At 49.2% G+C, this 15618-nt stretch overlaps 1 protein-coding gene across 1 annotated transcript in view; it reads right to left on the reverse strand.

Moving 5' to 3' along the window:
- Nucleotides 1-421: 421 nt before the first annotated feature.
- rreb1a (ras responsive element binding protein 1a) overlaps nucleotides 422-15618 on the reverse strand; it is a 27081-nt gene continuing 11884 nt past the window's right edge. Inside the window, 13 exon segments of the mRNA XM_073488438.1 lie at nucleotides 422-5549; nucleotides 5552-5917; nucleotides 6088-6808; nucleotides 7021-7148; nucleotides 7308-7463; nucleotides 7978-8139; nucleotides 9006-9391; nucleotides 9896-11630; nucleotides 11735-12200; nucleotides 12308-12583; nucleotides 12662-12851; nucleotides 14797-14945; nucleotides 15037-15172. Coding sequence (XP_073344539.1) covers nucleotides 5245-5549; nucleotides 5552-5917; nucleotides 6088-6808; nucleotides 7021-7148; nucleotides 7308-7463; nucleotides 7978-8139; nucleotides 9006-9391; nucleotides 9896-11630; nucleotides 11735-12200; nucleotides 12308-12583; nucleotides 12662-12851; nucleotides 14797-14945; nucleotides 15037-15172 — 5176 coding nt within the window. The 3' untranslated portion in view covers nucleotides 422-5244.

Genomic DNA, 15618 nt, shown 5'->3' on the forward strand with positions numbered 1-15618 from the left:
CTGTTCAGCAGAACGCCGCAACTCTGTTTTACTGTGAAGCTCCAGAAATGTTCTGTGGACTACGAGACTTCACCAGAGGAGATGATGACTCCATGAATCTGCTTAGAAACAAAGTCGCTCCTCACATGTGCAGAACCTGCCTGAGAAACATCATGTTTTTAAGTTTCCTTCAGTGTCACAGTGACCCAGTGACAGTCGTCTGCACATCCACAGGTTCACTGCCAACAGGAAGTGCTAACAGCTGATTCTGCAAAGTTTTAATGGAGTTTCAGAGTGTTTTTCTTTTTCTTTGGTTGTTTTTCCGTTTTAAAACAAGTCATTTCCTTCAACCTGATGAATGTGACTGCAGTGGTTCAGCAGCGATGTTCACACAGCAGCGTGAAGAAAGACAGAACCATGGACAGCATCTGATTCACACACCTTTCCTTAATATAATCTTTATTGCTTTTTCTTATTGGGTTGAATACAGAACAGGTTTACATCTCTTGACTTTGTGAAACACTGTCATGTTTTGCTAACAGCAGGAGGAGGAAGAGGAGGAGGAGGAGGAGAGGACAGACGAGGGGATGAAGGGAGGATGGAAACAACCACAGAAGTTTTCCACATGATTGTTTGTTAATGCTTCTGATTGAGGTCCAGCATCTGTGTGTGTGTGTGTGTGTGTGTGTGTGTGTGTGTGTGTGTGTGTGTGTGTGTGTGTGTGTGTTCCCTTTGACCTCTGACCAGGACAGGAAGTGACACGAGGGTTGAACCAGAGACAGGAAACAGAAAAAGGCTTGAACCAGGACTGAGAGGAGAGAACGGAGCAGAAAAACAATATTCTGGCTTTAAAACACCAAAATCCAACGACACCTCTCGTCTGTCAGGTGATGAGTTCACAGTCAAGTGCTAAATGTAGTGATTGACAGTTCTGAATCATTATTTTTTTAAAAAAAAACGATAAAATAATCAGGACTCGGAAAGAACAAGATGCAACTCAGGAAATAAGAACATGAAGCATTTCGAGTAATGGATTTGTGAAAGACCCTGAGAGCGAGATTATATATATTTATATTCATATATATTTAAATGTGTGTGTGTGTGTGTGTGTGTGTGTGTGTGTGTAGCGTCAGAAGAGATGGAGAAAAGGAGAAATCATCCATAATTGAACAAATTAGATTAACATGCAAAAAAAAAAAAAAGCCTAACCTAAACTCACCCTTTAACTGAACACAATGGATTTTCACAGTTTTATACGTTTTTATATGTCAGAGAGAAAAAACAAACACAACAAAAATCATTTCTCAGCCAAACTAAAGAGAAACAACAGAACCAGGACGCTCAGACGGTTCTGTTCCCGACTCGTATAACAGGAGATCTACGTAAAGCTTTTTGGATTCAGAGGATTCTTATTGCTCGTCCGAGTCGACGCCCCGGCCCGGCCCGGCCGCGCCCTACGGCGAGCCGGTGAGTCCACAACACAAAACCATCGCCTCCTCAGAGCAGTTCTGCAGCATCAATGTGATATTTTATAATACATGGCTTCTTCTCAAGTCATCGTAGACACACACACACACACACACACGCAGACACACACGCACACACACACACACACACACGCACACACACACACACACACACCTGGGCTCCAAATAAATACATTTTAAAAACAGTCCATGTGCATTCGAATGGAAGTCCAGTATTCATATGGCCGTGCACACACACACACGCAGGGATGTACAGAGAGCTAACAAACATACAACGGGCGAGAGAGAGAGAGGAAGAGAGTTTCTGATGAACTTTCTGCTCTTCGTGGTCAATAATTCATAATCATGAGTCTCGCGTGACTTTTTCTCTGCGGCTCAGCAGCAGCGTGTTTTCACCAGCAGGCGTCAGTGTGAGTGAGGAAGAGGAGGAAGAGGAGGAAGAGGAGGACGAGGGCCAGTGAACATCTGGTCGGGTTCTGACCGAAGACATAATTCTGAGAAACAAAATCAGAACTTTGAGATTAAAGTCAGATTTCTATGTTCTTCTGACAGAAGTCCAAAACCCTCTTCTGTAATAAACGCTACAAAAAGCTGAACTGTGAATTTATCGGCCTGTTTACAACCAAGCTGAGCGAGTTTAGTTTGGATTCTTCTGACGTGCAGCGTTTTAACCACAGGAAGTGTTGAAGCAACAAACGGACGTCAGATCATCTTCAGCACAGAAGCTTCAGATGCTCTGCTGAGCCACAGCAACACAGTCAACACGCGTCATGTTCAACACTCATAGTTCATTGTGACTTTAAGAGATGAGATCCAGACGAGTGCTGGGACTCAACTTCAGGAGTCGGACTCAGTTATCAAACCTCTGCCTCCTCCAGACGTTAAGTGATTTGACACGAGCTCGCTGACCTTCAGTTTGAGACACAGCGCTGGAAACTCTCTCCTCTCTTTCTCATTGATTGTGTTGCGATATTCCACTGTAGTAGTACTGGTAGTAGGAGTAGTAGAAGGAGTAGAAGGAGTAGAAGTAGTAGTTTTTGAAGTTGTTAGTGCCAGTTCACAGCAGCGTCCAGTCAGACAGTCAGTCCAGTTGCGGTTGTTCTGTATTTCTTTCTTTCTGACCGACTCACTGACTGACCGTCGTTGCCTTACAGTTCCGTTATGAGCCGCTGAGGTTCGATTCGTTTTGATTATGAGGTTGCTTGATATATATATATATATATATATATATATATATATATATATATATATATATGTGTATATATATATATATAAAACAGACGAAAATGTACAAGAAGAAAAATTTGCTATGTTCATCTTCACACGACAAAAGAAAACAACATGCACGCTCCTGTCTCCTCCGGCCGCCATGTTCAAACTGCGTCATTCTCTGTTGGGAATGTCCAGTTAGGTTGGTGTGAGGGGTGGAACAGCCCTTTAACTTGTGTTTGTGTGTGTGCAGCAGGGTAATACAGTTCACTCACACCCCCACACCCCAACCTACACATCCATCCATCCATCCATCCGTCCGTCCGTCCGTCCGTCCCGTTCACCCTGTCAGCTCTGTCTGCTGAGATTCAGCTGCAGGGTTTAGTTTTAAAAATATCTGTTTTCCATTTCGACTGATTGTCTCGCCAAATTCATAACCACGTGTCTTCAGGTATCCAACGTCAGCGATCATAAATCAACACAGAGTTTATTAGCTTCTCTGTTTGTCCGTTAGCATGTGCTAAAGGCGGAAAGAGTCTGGAACCAACTCTCGATACTGAGATAATACTGGAAGGAGCCGTTAGCTAGAAATGCTGTTAACCACCTACGGTGCAATGCGTTGCTTAATTAGCTTGCCTGGTATGGTCAGTTAGCTCTTGTTAGCATGTGTTTTTACTTTGTGGTTGATATCGTTGTGCCCACTGAGAAAATCTTAGGTTAATGTTAATGTATAGCTACAGCTAATGGACCAAGCCAATCCAGTTCAAAGCTAACCCACTGCTAGCTTCATAAACCCATCTGCTCTGAGCTGTTAGCCCTTGTTAGCTTGTAGTTGATATCTTAGGGCCCACTGAGCAAAGTTAAGGCTAATGGTTAGATCTAGCTTGAGCTAACTGACCATACCAGTCTGAGCTAATCCGTTGAGTTAACCAATGCAGGCTAGTAACTAGTATTAGCCCTTAAATAAACTGGGGTGAAGATAAAGCTAATGGCTAAGCACAGTGATTACGCAAACCAGGCCTGACTTAGCAAACGCTACTTCTACTTTACACTGTTGTTGATATGGAGTTAGCCATGGTTAGCTCTGTTTGGGCCGTTGTGCAAGCTAAGCTGGTAAAAACTTAAACATGTTAGCCTTGGCTTACTGTGTTTGAAGCCACACTCACAAGTTAGCCCTGGCTAGCTCTGATTTGGCCCACAGTAGAAAGCAGGCTAGCAATGAATTAGCCCCGCTAGCCCTTTTTAGGAAGACATAGGATTTAAAGGGTCGCCTACAGAGCTGCTCATCTGTTGTTTTAATGGTTGCAGTTAAAAAGCAGAAGTTGAGGTAAACTGAACCCGGGTCACGTGTTGGCGGCGATATAGCCTACGTTAGCACGCTGGAGGCACTGTAATAAACCCTACATGAACACTAGGGGGCGATGATGAGAGACAGGTGGGAGTCACATTCACACACACACGACAAAAGAAAATTGATTTGTTCAGTTATTAAAAAAAAAAAAATCTACATAACACAAGAATTCCCCTCCCTACACCTACATGTCACTGATAATCGCACACACGCAAAAACAACAGAAAATACTCGAGCATCACGTGTTCAACTCTCTGTACACACATGGAATCAACTGAGAATGATTATGAATGAGAAATTATTAACACACAGACCAACTCACAGGGTGGCTGTCAGGGAGAGGATCAATAGTGTGATGGGTTTAAAAAACACATGGAGAACACAAACTGATCGACACTATCGGCCCTGTGACCGTCACACGCACATCTGGAGCGACTTTGACAAGTTCGTGAATGTTTCCGTGTGTTCTGTGAGTCAGCTGAGAGACAGACGGGGATCGGTGCGGAAGCGAGTCGAAAAGGACGACGAGGCGCCGACATTTCTGTGTTTCCAGTTACAAAAAACAAAACAAAACAAAGCTTCCTTTGTCACGCGGTGAGACGACCACCAGCCGCCAGGCGCTGAGACGGAGTCCGAGCAGCCGCCTCGAGTCGACCAGACGTCGCCTCCACGTTTGATTTCATCCAAAAATATTCGAGTGTGGTGATTTTTGGAAAGCTGCTGCGGCTGGTGGACAAAAAAAAAACAAATCAAGCCCGTCACCCGACCGTCTGCTCCCCATCCAGAGCTGGTCCGAACTGGATGGTTCAGTCTGCTGTGATTTAAATACAGAAGAAGAGACGCAGGCTGAGCGTCCGTCGCAGCCTTCGTCTCTCTGCGTCTCTCAAGTTGATCATCAATTCTCAAACAGAATCTAGAACAATAATAAATCATAATTTTATTCTTTTTATTGCTGAAATATAGATTCCCCGCACAAAAAATAGTAATGCAAATCATTGTCACCATAAAAAGCTATAAAAATTAGATCCATCCTCCGTAATAATGCAGATAAAGATATAGCAAAAAACATCTCTTAGAAGTAGGACTAGTAGTAAGGCACTTCAAGAAAACGAGGTTCTCGTCTTTCTATCAAAAAAGTTTCCGGGCTGGTTTTTGCATCATCATCAATGGTGTCGTCCCGTCTTATGGCACTGTGGTGACGGTGGGGGGACGTCCCCCTCAGTCCACCCCCACCAGAGGAGGCTCTCCGTTGGGCAGGATGTGCTCCAGAGGGGGCTTGGCGTGGATCTCCAGCAGCCCCTGGATGAAGCCCTCGGTGGGGGCAGCTGCCACGGGCTCCTCTGGAGGAGCGCTGGAGGACGAGGACGAGGAGGAGGAGGGGTCTTTGGAGATGTTTGATTCAGGCGGCGATTTCAGGTCGGCGGCTGAGGAGTCGTCGCTAGTAGTTGTCTTTGTGTCAGTAGCTTGTTGGCTGGGAGTCGTGTCAACAGAAGGCTGTCGTGTCGTTGCAGAGAGTTCAGGTTTTCCTCAGCGCCCGGTTCTTCGGAGGCGGCGGTGGCCGGTGGTTCTGAATCGGCCTGGCTTGCGGGTTGTTCTTCCTCCAACGTGGACGATTCGGCTCCATCGCCCTCCTCGCCCTCCTCTTTTACGTCCTCCTCCTCCAGCTCCTTGGTTCCCGCAGTGCCGCTGCCGCACTCGCTCTCATTCTCCGAGGGCGGGCAGGTGGAGGTCGGGGTCGGGGTGCAGGAGTCTCCGTCCTCGCTGACGTCGTCGTTCCCGGCCGAGCCTCCGTCGGCTCCTCGGGGCTTCAGGTGGATCCTTTGGTGGCGAACCAGGCTGTGCTTCAGGGTGAAGGTCCTCTCGCAGGTCTGACACTGGTAGGGCCGCTCACCTGGACGGACACAGAGGAGGTTACATCATCACTGACGACTTCACACTGACCATATTAAACATGAATTAAAAGATAAATAAATGTGTCGTTATACATAAATAATAGACAGATATAGTATAAAACGAAGTATTGGGAGATTAAAGGTGAATAAACATGAATCTGAGCGGTACCTGTGTGGGACCTCATGTGTCGGGTCAGGTCCTGCAGAGACCAGAATCTTTTGCCGCAGACGTTACAGATCTTCTTCCTCTTGTCAACTCGTCTTCCTGACGCCTCTCCTCCCTCTAAACTCTTTGGTTCTGACGCCTCCTCGTCGCTCCTCTCCTCCTTCTCCTCCTCCTCCTCCCCCCCGCTCTCTCCTCCCTCGCTCTCACCTCCCCTCGCTCCTCCGTCCTCCTCCTCCATCTCCTGCTCCTCCTCTTTCTCCTCCTCAGTCGGTTTGGTGCCGCTGCTCTCCGTCGCCTCCTCTTTCACCAGCGGGTTCTCCTCCGCCGGCGCTGGGGTCGGCGTCTCCTCGGAGAGGTGCGCCCTCTCGTGGCGAGCCAGGGTGGTGGCGTAGCGGAAGCTCTTCTTGCACACACGACATACGTGTTTGTACTCCGGCTGCTGCTTCACCACGGGGCTGCTGGAGGAGGACGACGAGGAGGAGGAGGTGGTGGTTGTAGCGCTTTTCTCCTTCTCTTGGCTCTCTGCTGCTGCGTGGGGAGCGGAGGTAGAGGATGTGGAGGAGGGTGAGGTGGAGGAGGACGAGGAGGTGGATGCAGTTTGGGAGGGCTGGTCTTCCTGAGCCGGGCTCGAGGTCGTCGACAGCTTGAAGTCGATCAGCTTCTTGCCGAAGTTTAGGTCCAGACTTTTGTTGCTGTGGCAGTCGTCATCGTCTGCGCTCTCCACCTGGAGAAGAAACCGACAGATTATTGATCAGACGGGACAGAAGGAGAGATCATTACATGTGGAGATACATCCTTTAAAGGATTTAAATATTGTAAATATTAAAGTTGTGAGTTTGAGTGACACAGTAACCAGGTGACACAGTAACCAGGTGACACAGTAACCAGGTGACACAGTAACCAGGTGATGACGCTGCATGTAAACACTCGTGTTACCTTGCTGCTGTTGCTCTGTGGAGGCAGTTTGTCCTGTGCTGCGCTGGTCTCTGGCGCCCCCTGCTGGTCCGGCTGCTCCAAGGTTTCTGTCTCCTGCTGCTCTTCAGCGCCGGCAGCTGGACTCCAACCTGCAGCACAAAACAACATCCGTCAACACCAGTCAGCAAACCAGACACGAACAAAATGCACAAAGAGATGAAATGTTATTTTCACTCTGGACACAGAACGACTTGAACAGATGAACCTTTACTGATCGATCGATCGATTAGATGTTAAAGTCCACTCACCGTGGCTTGGATTGTGGGTGGGGCTTGGTGCTGATGACCCCGCCTCTTGTTGTTCTGAGGGGGCAGGTTTATCATCTGTGGGGGCGGAGCCTGAGTCTGATGAGGCGCTGAGATCTTGTGCTTCTGTTGCGACCTGCTCCGTCTCCGACTGACTCTCTGTAGGGACGACACAACCGACAATCAGTCAACACAACCGACAATCAATCAACACAACTGACAATCAACCAACACAACCGACAATCAGTCAACACAACCGACACAATCAATACAACCAGCACACAGATCAATGGTCTCCAGGTGAGATGAACACCAGGAGTCTTACTTCCAGGTTGGTAACTAAGAAAAATCTGAATGTTTTTCTAATCTTTGCTTTTTTTTGTCACGTGAGAATTTTATTTTGACTTTTTGTTCACAGTTTTTGCAAAATTATAAAATTCTGACGTCGTTAATGAACCTTGTGTTCACAGTTTTACTTCTTCAGCCTCATTAAGTTATTTTAATTTAAACATCGCTGCGAATCAAAAGGTCACTGAGAGAAAAGATTCATCAAACTAAAGTTTCTTTTCTTTCACGTCTTTTTCCTGCTTTAGAAATTAATTTAAAAACGAATCAAATCAACAAAAAAAACTACAATTTCCGGTTCAAAGTTCAGGCGTCTGTAGTTTCTGACCTGCGCTCTCGTGCGATCCGTCGTCTCCGTCTTTTTTGACGAGGGCGCCGTTGCGTCGCAGCGTCCGTTGGGTCACGCCGTGTTTCCTCAGCAGGTGGCGCTCACAGTTGGATTTGGTGGAGAAAAAGGCGTCGCACTTGGGACAGGGGAACGGCTTTTGGCCTGAAGACAGACAACATTTAATCTTTTAAATTTTTTGATTCATGAACTTTATTTCTGGACAGACGGAGGAACAGAGGCGGACGAAGTTCTCAACTTCAGTGAAATACATGAGAGAGAAAAGTTCTGTGAGAGTTCTGTCGGAGCTGCTGCAGCTGCAGACGAATGACTTTATATACAGTTAGATAGTTTAGTTTCCCAACCTGGAGGTCTGCCTCCTCCAAAGGGTCACCAGATAAATCAGAGGGGTCGTCACATGATTAATGGGAGAGGAGAGAAGAGAAATAAAAGTTCTGATGCGCAAATCTCAGATTTAGGCTCAAACCTTTGCTTTATGGAGAAATATTAACACATTAAATAGTTTAACTTCAGCGACATCGATACAATTATTAGATTCAAAGAGACTGAAAACTGATATTTGGGACCGATATTCATTTGAATTAAAAAGAAAAAATCTTTGCGTCAAAATTTCAAACTACCAGCGATAAAATACTTGACTGGAGTCTGCAACATGAAGTCCTGCAGCGTGTCTGTTGTTCAGTTTAACACAACTATGAATCATAACTGAGAACAACATTTACAACTTAATGTTTCAAATGTAATCCGATGAAGTTGATGTTTGTTTGAGGGTCTTTTGGTGCTCACAGTTTGTTTCTGGGGACATTTTAAATGAGACACAGGAAGTAAATGTTGTTATTTGTTGTTGCGTTTGTTTCACTCGATTCCTTCAAAGATCATCAGATATGAAAATCCAACGATACTTTCTGTTTTAACTGTAACACCCTCGTGTGTCTGCTGATGTGTGTGTGTGTGTGTGTGTGTGTGTGTGTGTGTGTGTGTGTGTGTGTGTGTGTGTGGTGGTGTAGTACCGGTGTGTGTCAGCATGTGTCTCTGCAGCGAGCTGGCCCAGGGGAACACTCGGGGGCAGAAGGGGCAGGTCATCTTCTGGACAGAGTTGGAGTAGGCGTTCTTCTTCCCTTTGGACTGCGGCCCCACCGACAGTTTCACCTCCTCCTTCGCTCCTCCCTCCTTCTCCTCCCCTCCTCCTCCTCCTCCCGCTCTGTCGACGTCTCTCTTTCCTCCCAGGTCTGCGGCTCCAGTCTGCAGGTAGGTGCTGAACTTGTTGGCGTCGGTGGTGGCCAGCATCTTCTCCACGCTGGCGAACTCCCCGCTGGATTCAAGGTCGATGCCTCCGCCGCTCATGGCGGACTTCTCCTTCATCATCAGGGCGGCGGCCTTCTTCCTGGACCGCTTCCTGCTGGACAGAAGAGGAGAACAGCTCAACAACAGTTTATTGTTTTTACTCTGGCGCCATCTGGTGGTAGAAGCTGATATCATCACCTGAGTCGTCCTACAACTGCATCGTTTGTATCTGTATATTTTATATATCCAATATCTTTCTGTAAACGTCTTCGTTCTTTTCGTTTGACTTAAAATAAACTTAATTGCTCAGAAGAATTGACACCCAGAGTTAAAACAAGTGAATTGTTGTTCTCATCAATTTCTGATTCAATAACTGAGATCATGTTTGATGTATTTAACTGATCAATGAGCAAAAAACTACTGACGAGATATCTCTTCCCAACAAACTACAGAAAACCCAAAAATCTGAAGTTGGACTGTGAAAAAGAAGAAGCTCAAACTATCTAAATATTCTCTGTTGATGTTACAAATATCAGAGTTGGAACAATAAGTGAATGTTTTTCCTCATCAAATCAAACATATTAGCTGTAGATGATGATGTCGCTCTGTCTCGTACCTGGAGGATCCCTCAGACGGGTCTTCACTTTGCGTCTCCAGGACAGTGGAGGGTCCCGGCCCGTCTGCAGCAGAGTCGGCCTGAGAGGAAGCTACGACCGGCTGAGGTTTGCCCTCCAGCGCAGCGGGCTCTCTCTTCAGCAGGTCTGGAGCTCCGGACACAGAGCTGATGATCTGAGCGATGGAGGCCAGAGGAGGGAGCTCCTTCAGGGCAGTGGAAGACGAGGAGGTGGTGGTGGAGGAGGCCGGTTTGGGGAGCAGGGGTTTGAGGCGCTGGGCTCGTGTAGCGTTGCTGAGAGAGGCGGGGGGCGGGGTGGATCCAGGGGGGAGCTGGTAGCAGCCCAGTTGGGGGTGAGGGTGTAGAGGAGGCAGGACGCTCGCCGTCTTCTCCTCCTTGGACAAGGACAGAGCGTGCTGCTGCTCCACGATGCTGCTGCCGCTCTGCTCCGTCTTGATCTCCCTCTTCTCTCCGGCGCTCGCTGCCTCCCTCCTCTGCCTCTTGCTGGGGATGGACAGATCGATGGGCTGGTCCAGCACAGAGCAGTCGAAGCTGGGGGAGACGCTCTCCAGTTTGACTCCAGGAGACCCCGACTGGCTGAGGGATCCTCGACCCTTAGCGGAGAAGTCCAGCGGCTGGTCCAGTTCTGTCGGGTAGATCACATTGGCCAGCTCCTCCACCTTCACTGCTTGGAGCGTCTGAATCGGAGGCTGGCTGATCCCGTTCAGCGCCATCTGAGTCACCGCAGCAGCTCGACCTGAGGTGGCGGTAGCGACGGGCACGGTGGCCGGCAGGAGCGTAGCAATATGATCTTCAATCTCCCTCTCCTGGACCTCCGGGTGCTGCTTCAGCAGGTGGTGGATGCAGTTGCGTTTGGCCAGGAAGGCGGCGCCGCATCGCCGGCACTCGAACGGCTTCCTCTGGCAGCCGTTGTGAGTGCGCAGGTGGATCTGCAGCGCACGGTAGGTCTTCAGGTCCTCCCCGCAGAACCGGCACGTTGTCTCAGCTCCGGTGCAGCCCGTCTCCGTGTCTTGGGTGGTGGTTGTTGCAGCGGTGATTGCCGTGGCAATGTTCCCGGTGCTGGAGGTGACGTACTTGATGTTTTTCTCGATGTCCTTCCTCGAGGTCTTGGCATGCTTCTTCCTGAGGTGGCGCTCGCAGTTGGCCTTGACAGTGAAAGGATAATGACAGACCCGGCAGACGTACGGTCGCTCGCCGCTGTGTGTCCTCAGGTGTCGGATCAGCGTGGCTTTGTCTGGAGCCACATAATCGCAGATGTTGCACTGATGAGGAAGGATGCCGAGGTGGAAGCGCATGTGAGCCTGCAGGACGCCGGAGAAGGAGAACACCTGGTCACAGAATCGACACGGGAACGAGCCTTTAGCCGAGCCGGCGTTGTTTCCCCCTTTGCTTCCTGGCTTTCTCCCGCTAAGCCCCGCCTCCTCGTGCACTGCTGTGGTGGCAGCCGGCGGGGAATCAGACAAAGGCGTGTGAGCGTCACTCATACACTCTGCATCCAACTGCCCTCCGTTCCCAGCTGAGGAGGAGGAAGACGAGGATGAGGAGGGTGTTTTGAAGAGAGTCGGGGTGGGGGGAGGCAGGCTGGGGCTGATGCAGCCCAGTGAGGCCTGCTGGGAGCTCTGGAGGGGGGGAGGAGTGGTCGCCGTGAGGCTGGAGCGAGGGGTGAGGGGAGGTTTGGGCTTCAACGGAGGCATCGCCTTCTGACCCTGGACTTGACCTGGAGGATGAAGACACAGTCGTTGAGCAGCACGAAATGTTGTTAAAACTACGACTACAAATCTCTGAGAGTCTTTAAAAACTGACTGATTATTAACGGACTACCTTGACCTCCAGCGAATCCTGGAGCTTTGGCCAGAGACGGGAGGGTCAGCCCCATCTGATTCGGAGCTGCACTCGCCACTTTGAGAATCTGCTGGATGTCGGCCAGCTCCATGATCCCGCCTGCTTCTCCGGGTTTGACCCCGGATGAGGCGGCGCTACCTGTTGCAGCGCTCCCATCGGGCTGCAGGAGGAAGCTGGTCTGGAAGGGCTGCAGGGAGAGCAGGCTGAGGGCGTCTCGCTGCGAGAGGCCCTGCAGGGCGGAGGCGGAGCCAGAGCCCTCCAGCAGGGGGATGCTGAGGGCCGCCAGACCGCCCACACCCAGCCCCAAAGTCAGGCCCAGACCTCCGGACAGGTAGGCCGAGGCCGGCTCCTGGGGAAGGCTGGAGCACGGCGGCTCCACGTGGATCACCTTGATGCTGTCCAGGTGGGCCTGATGGATCTCATCGTCTGTGGGACCAGACTTCACCTGAGAGAGAAAGACCGCATCCATTTACAGGACGGCATTACAGCAAAACATCTTCTATTTCTTCGATCCTCACTTTGGTTTTTAAACCTCGTATTTCCAAAGCTTACCTTAGAAATGTGCTGGAGGCCGAGGCCTTCCAAGAAGCTGGCCTGCTCTGACGGCACCACTTCTTCCTCAGCCTCCTGACGGCTGTTCTCAACACTGTTCTCTGCAGCTCCACCCTCCGCCTCCTCCTCCAGGTCCTCTGTGTCAGTCTTGGCGGGGTGGGAGATGGTTTTATGCAGGTCCAGGGCAGAGCGGAGCGGGAACGCCTTGTCACAGCAATCGCAGACGAACCGATGGAACTTACTGATGCAGCGACGAAGGTTCGTCTCACACCAGACCTGCGAGGACAGAAGAGTCCATTAAATACTGACCCTCACATGTGACGCATCGTCAGAGGTGGGGTCCTGCGGTCGTACCTGTGCGATGTGAGCAAACTTCTTGCAGGAGAAGTCAATGAAGGCCAGGTCATTGAAGCCGGTGGGGATGGAGGGGTTGTTTTGGATGAAGGGGCGGCCGCTAGGGTCCTGGGGGAGGAGCTTGTGAACCCCCGCGTTGTGACGCAACAAACCACGGTGGGTTCGGAAAGACAGGCAGCAGAGATCACACCTACGAACACAAAGAGGGAGCTGACGTTAACACTGAAATCACAAAGAACAAGTACAGAGGAGGAGAGGAGATAAGGAGAGGAAAGAAGAAGAAGAAGAAGAAGAAGAAGAAGAAGAAGAAGAAGAAGAAGAAGAAGAAGACAGGAGCACCACCTACAGCTCAACCTGTGTGTGTGTGTGTGTGTGTGTGTGTGTGTGTGTGTGTGTGTGTGTGATAACCCCTGGTGGCAGTGCTGTTCCTGCTCTTGTTAAGCGCTGAGAGGACAGCTGCTCAGTGTCTGCCACAGTCACACACTCTTATCACATCCTCAGTGTGTGTGTGTGTGTGTGTGTGTGTGTGTGTGTGTGTGTGTGTAAGCTGTGTGTAATCCCCTCAGACACGTTGTCAGAGGATTTTTGGGGGGCAGGAGAGGGAAACACAGTGGACCATATGTGGACCAGCACTTGTTAAACCCTCCACCTCCCTCTCCATCACTCGTCCTCCTCCTCCTGTTTCAGCCTCCTCCTCCTCCTCCTCCTCCTCCCCACCCCCTCCCTGGTTGTGTGTTTATGGGTGTAGTTCTTACTCTCAGTAGAGCACATACCTCCGCCAACAGTCCCCTTTATTCTCTCAAATTGTCCTCATTGATACCAGCCACCAAAATACATCTTATTATTTTTCATCAGGGTTTTTTTTAACACAAATGTTTAAAATCTCACAATGTAAAAGACAAGAAGAAGAAACCATCAAACACTTCTATAAACTGATCAATGTACGAGTTGTAAAGTCAGAGTCAGAACAGTGTGTAACTAAAGTGGCCTGTAAAGACGGACTAGTGAGGAGATGAGTCTCTGTGTTCGCTGTGAGGACGTTTAATGTCCCCGACAGCCTCTGTAGTCTCATTCAGACACTTGTTAGCAACCGAAGATGCTTTTAAATTCTCCACAGACTTTAGTTCAAGCATCAGTAATATCTTTTTTCCTCCACACATTTTGCTCCCTGGTAAAAAAAACCCTTCTGCCTACATTACCCACAATGCAACTCTGCAGCCTCAGTCACAGATTGGCCTTATGTTTACATAGCTGCAGCTAATGTAATTATGATAACAAATAAAGCTGAATCAATATGGCTCCCTCCTCCTCTCCTCCTCTCCTCCCCTGGTTCAGTCGATCCTCTTACAGGATGATTAGTGAGGATTTACAGCTAAATATTCTCGCCTTCCTCCACAACGAGCTCAGCGCCGCCTGCTGCACTCGTCCTCCATGTCCCAGTCCTCCATCCTCTTTTCTTATCCTTTATTTCTTTACTTTTTTATTTTTTGTCTGTCCTCCTCATGAAAACCTGACCTCCTCCTCCTCCTCCTCCTCCTCTCCTGTTACTTATTAAGTTTCTCTCTGTCTCTCCAGTAACTTATTAGCTTCCTCCCTCTTTTTCTCGTCATCCATCCTTCTTCTCCTCTGACCCTCATTTCCATCTTTCTCCACTTCAACTTCATTTCCAAATGACTGATTTACCTCCTCCTCCTCCTCCTCCTCATCCTCCTCCTCGTCCTCCTCTCTGGTTGGACTTTAAACTTTGATAAATCTTTGACGAATCATTTCTGTCATTTAAATAATTAGTTTGGATATTTTGGGAGTATTTGTTTTTTCCTTTGAGGGGTTTAAATGAGAAGATTGATGCCACTCTTACAACAGCTAGCTGCACGTTAGCTTAGCTTAGCTTAGCTCAGCACAAAGACTAGAAACATCACATCACAGTCAGTGGTGAAGAAGTACTCTGATCTCTTACTTTAGTAAAAACAGAAGTACTTCAATCAAAAAATACTTCATTACAAGTAAAAAGTACTTTTAGTGAAAGTATCTAACTTGTTTTATTTCCTCAGTCGAAGCTGTTTATAGCAGCCGGTGATGAATGTAACTAAGTACATTTACTCAGTTACTGTCCTTCAGTTCTTGAGCGTGCGTACCTCAGCGCGGTGTCGGGGTGAGCGTCCATGTGTGCGTCCAGCTCCAGTCTGGAGTTGCAGGTCTTGAAGCAGATTGGACAGGGCAGCAGCTCCTCCTCCGCCCCGCGAACCGCCGCCGCCGACTCCTCCGCCGCCGCGTCCTCCACCACCTGCACACACACACACACACACACACACATTAACACACCAGCATCTCTACAGCATCATCCAATCACAGCTTCGTCTAGTGTGTGTTTGTACCTTCTTGGTGGGCGGCTCCTCTCCGTTCTCCTCCTCCTGCCGCCTCTTGACGGACGGACGGCGGCGCTTGGTGGGCGAGGGGGGGCTGACGGGGAGCAGACCGCTGGCCGGGTCCTTTTCGTGGATCTTCATGTGTCTGACGGAGACAGAAACTCACAGGTGAGCTTCAAAAGCATCGGAAATATCAACCGTCACATCCAACCTGAACGCTGCGGCGATGTCAGCGTCAGGTCAGAAGACAACGGGACAGAAAACCTGCTCGACCTCAGACGTCAGCAGAAACATCTCAGAGTCGTGTTAATGAAGACGATTTAAACATTCAGATCATCATCGACCGCCAGCGAAGATGATCTGAACGTTTAAACCGTCTGAGTCACAATAAACATGAAGGATCAGACGAGTCGGGTTGTTTGTAGTGTTTTCATTTGTGACAGAAGAAGAGAGGAGGAGGCAGGAGGAGGAGACAAGAGGAGGAGGCAGGAGGAGGAGACATGAGGAGGAGGAGACAAGAGGAGACAAGAGGAGGAGGAGGCAGGAGGAAGCAGGAGGTGGAGGAGGAGGCAGGAGGAGTCAGGAGGAGAC

Source organism: Pagrus major, chromosome 19 (genome assembly GCF_040436345.1).
Source record: "Pagrus major chromosome 19, Pma_NU_1.0".
NCBI lineage: Eukaryota > Metazoa > Chordata > Actinopteri > Spariformes > Sparidae > Pagrus > Pagrus major.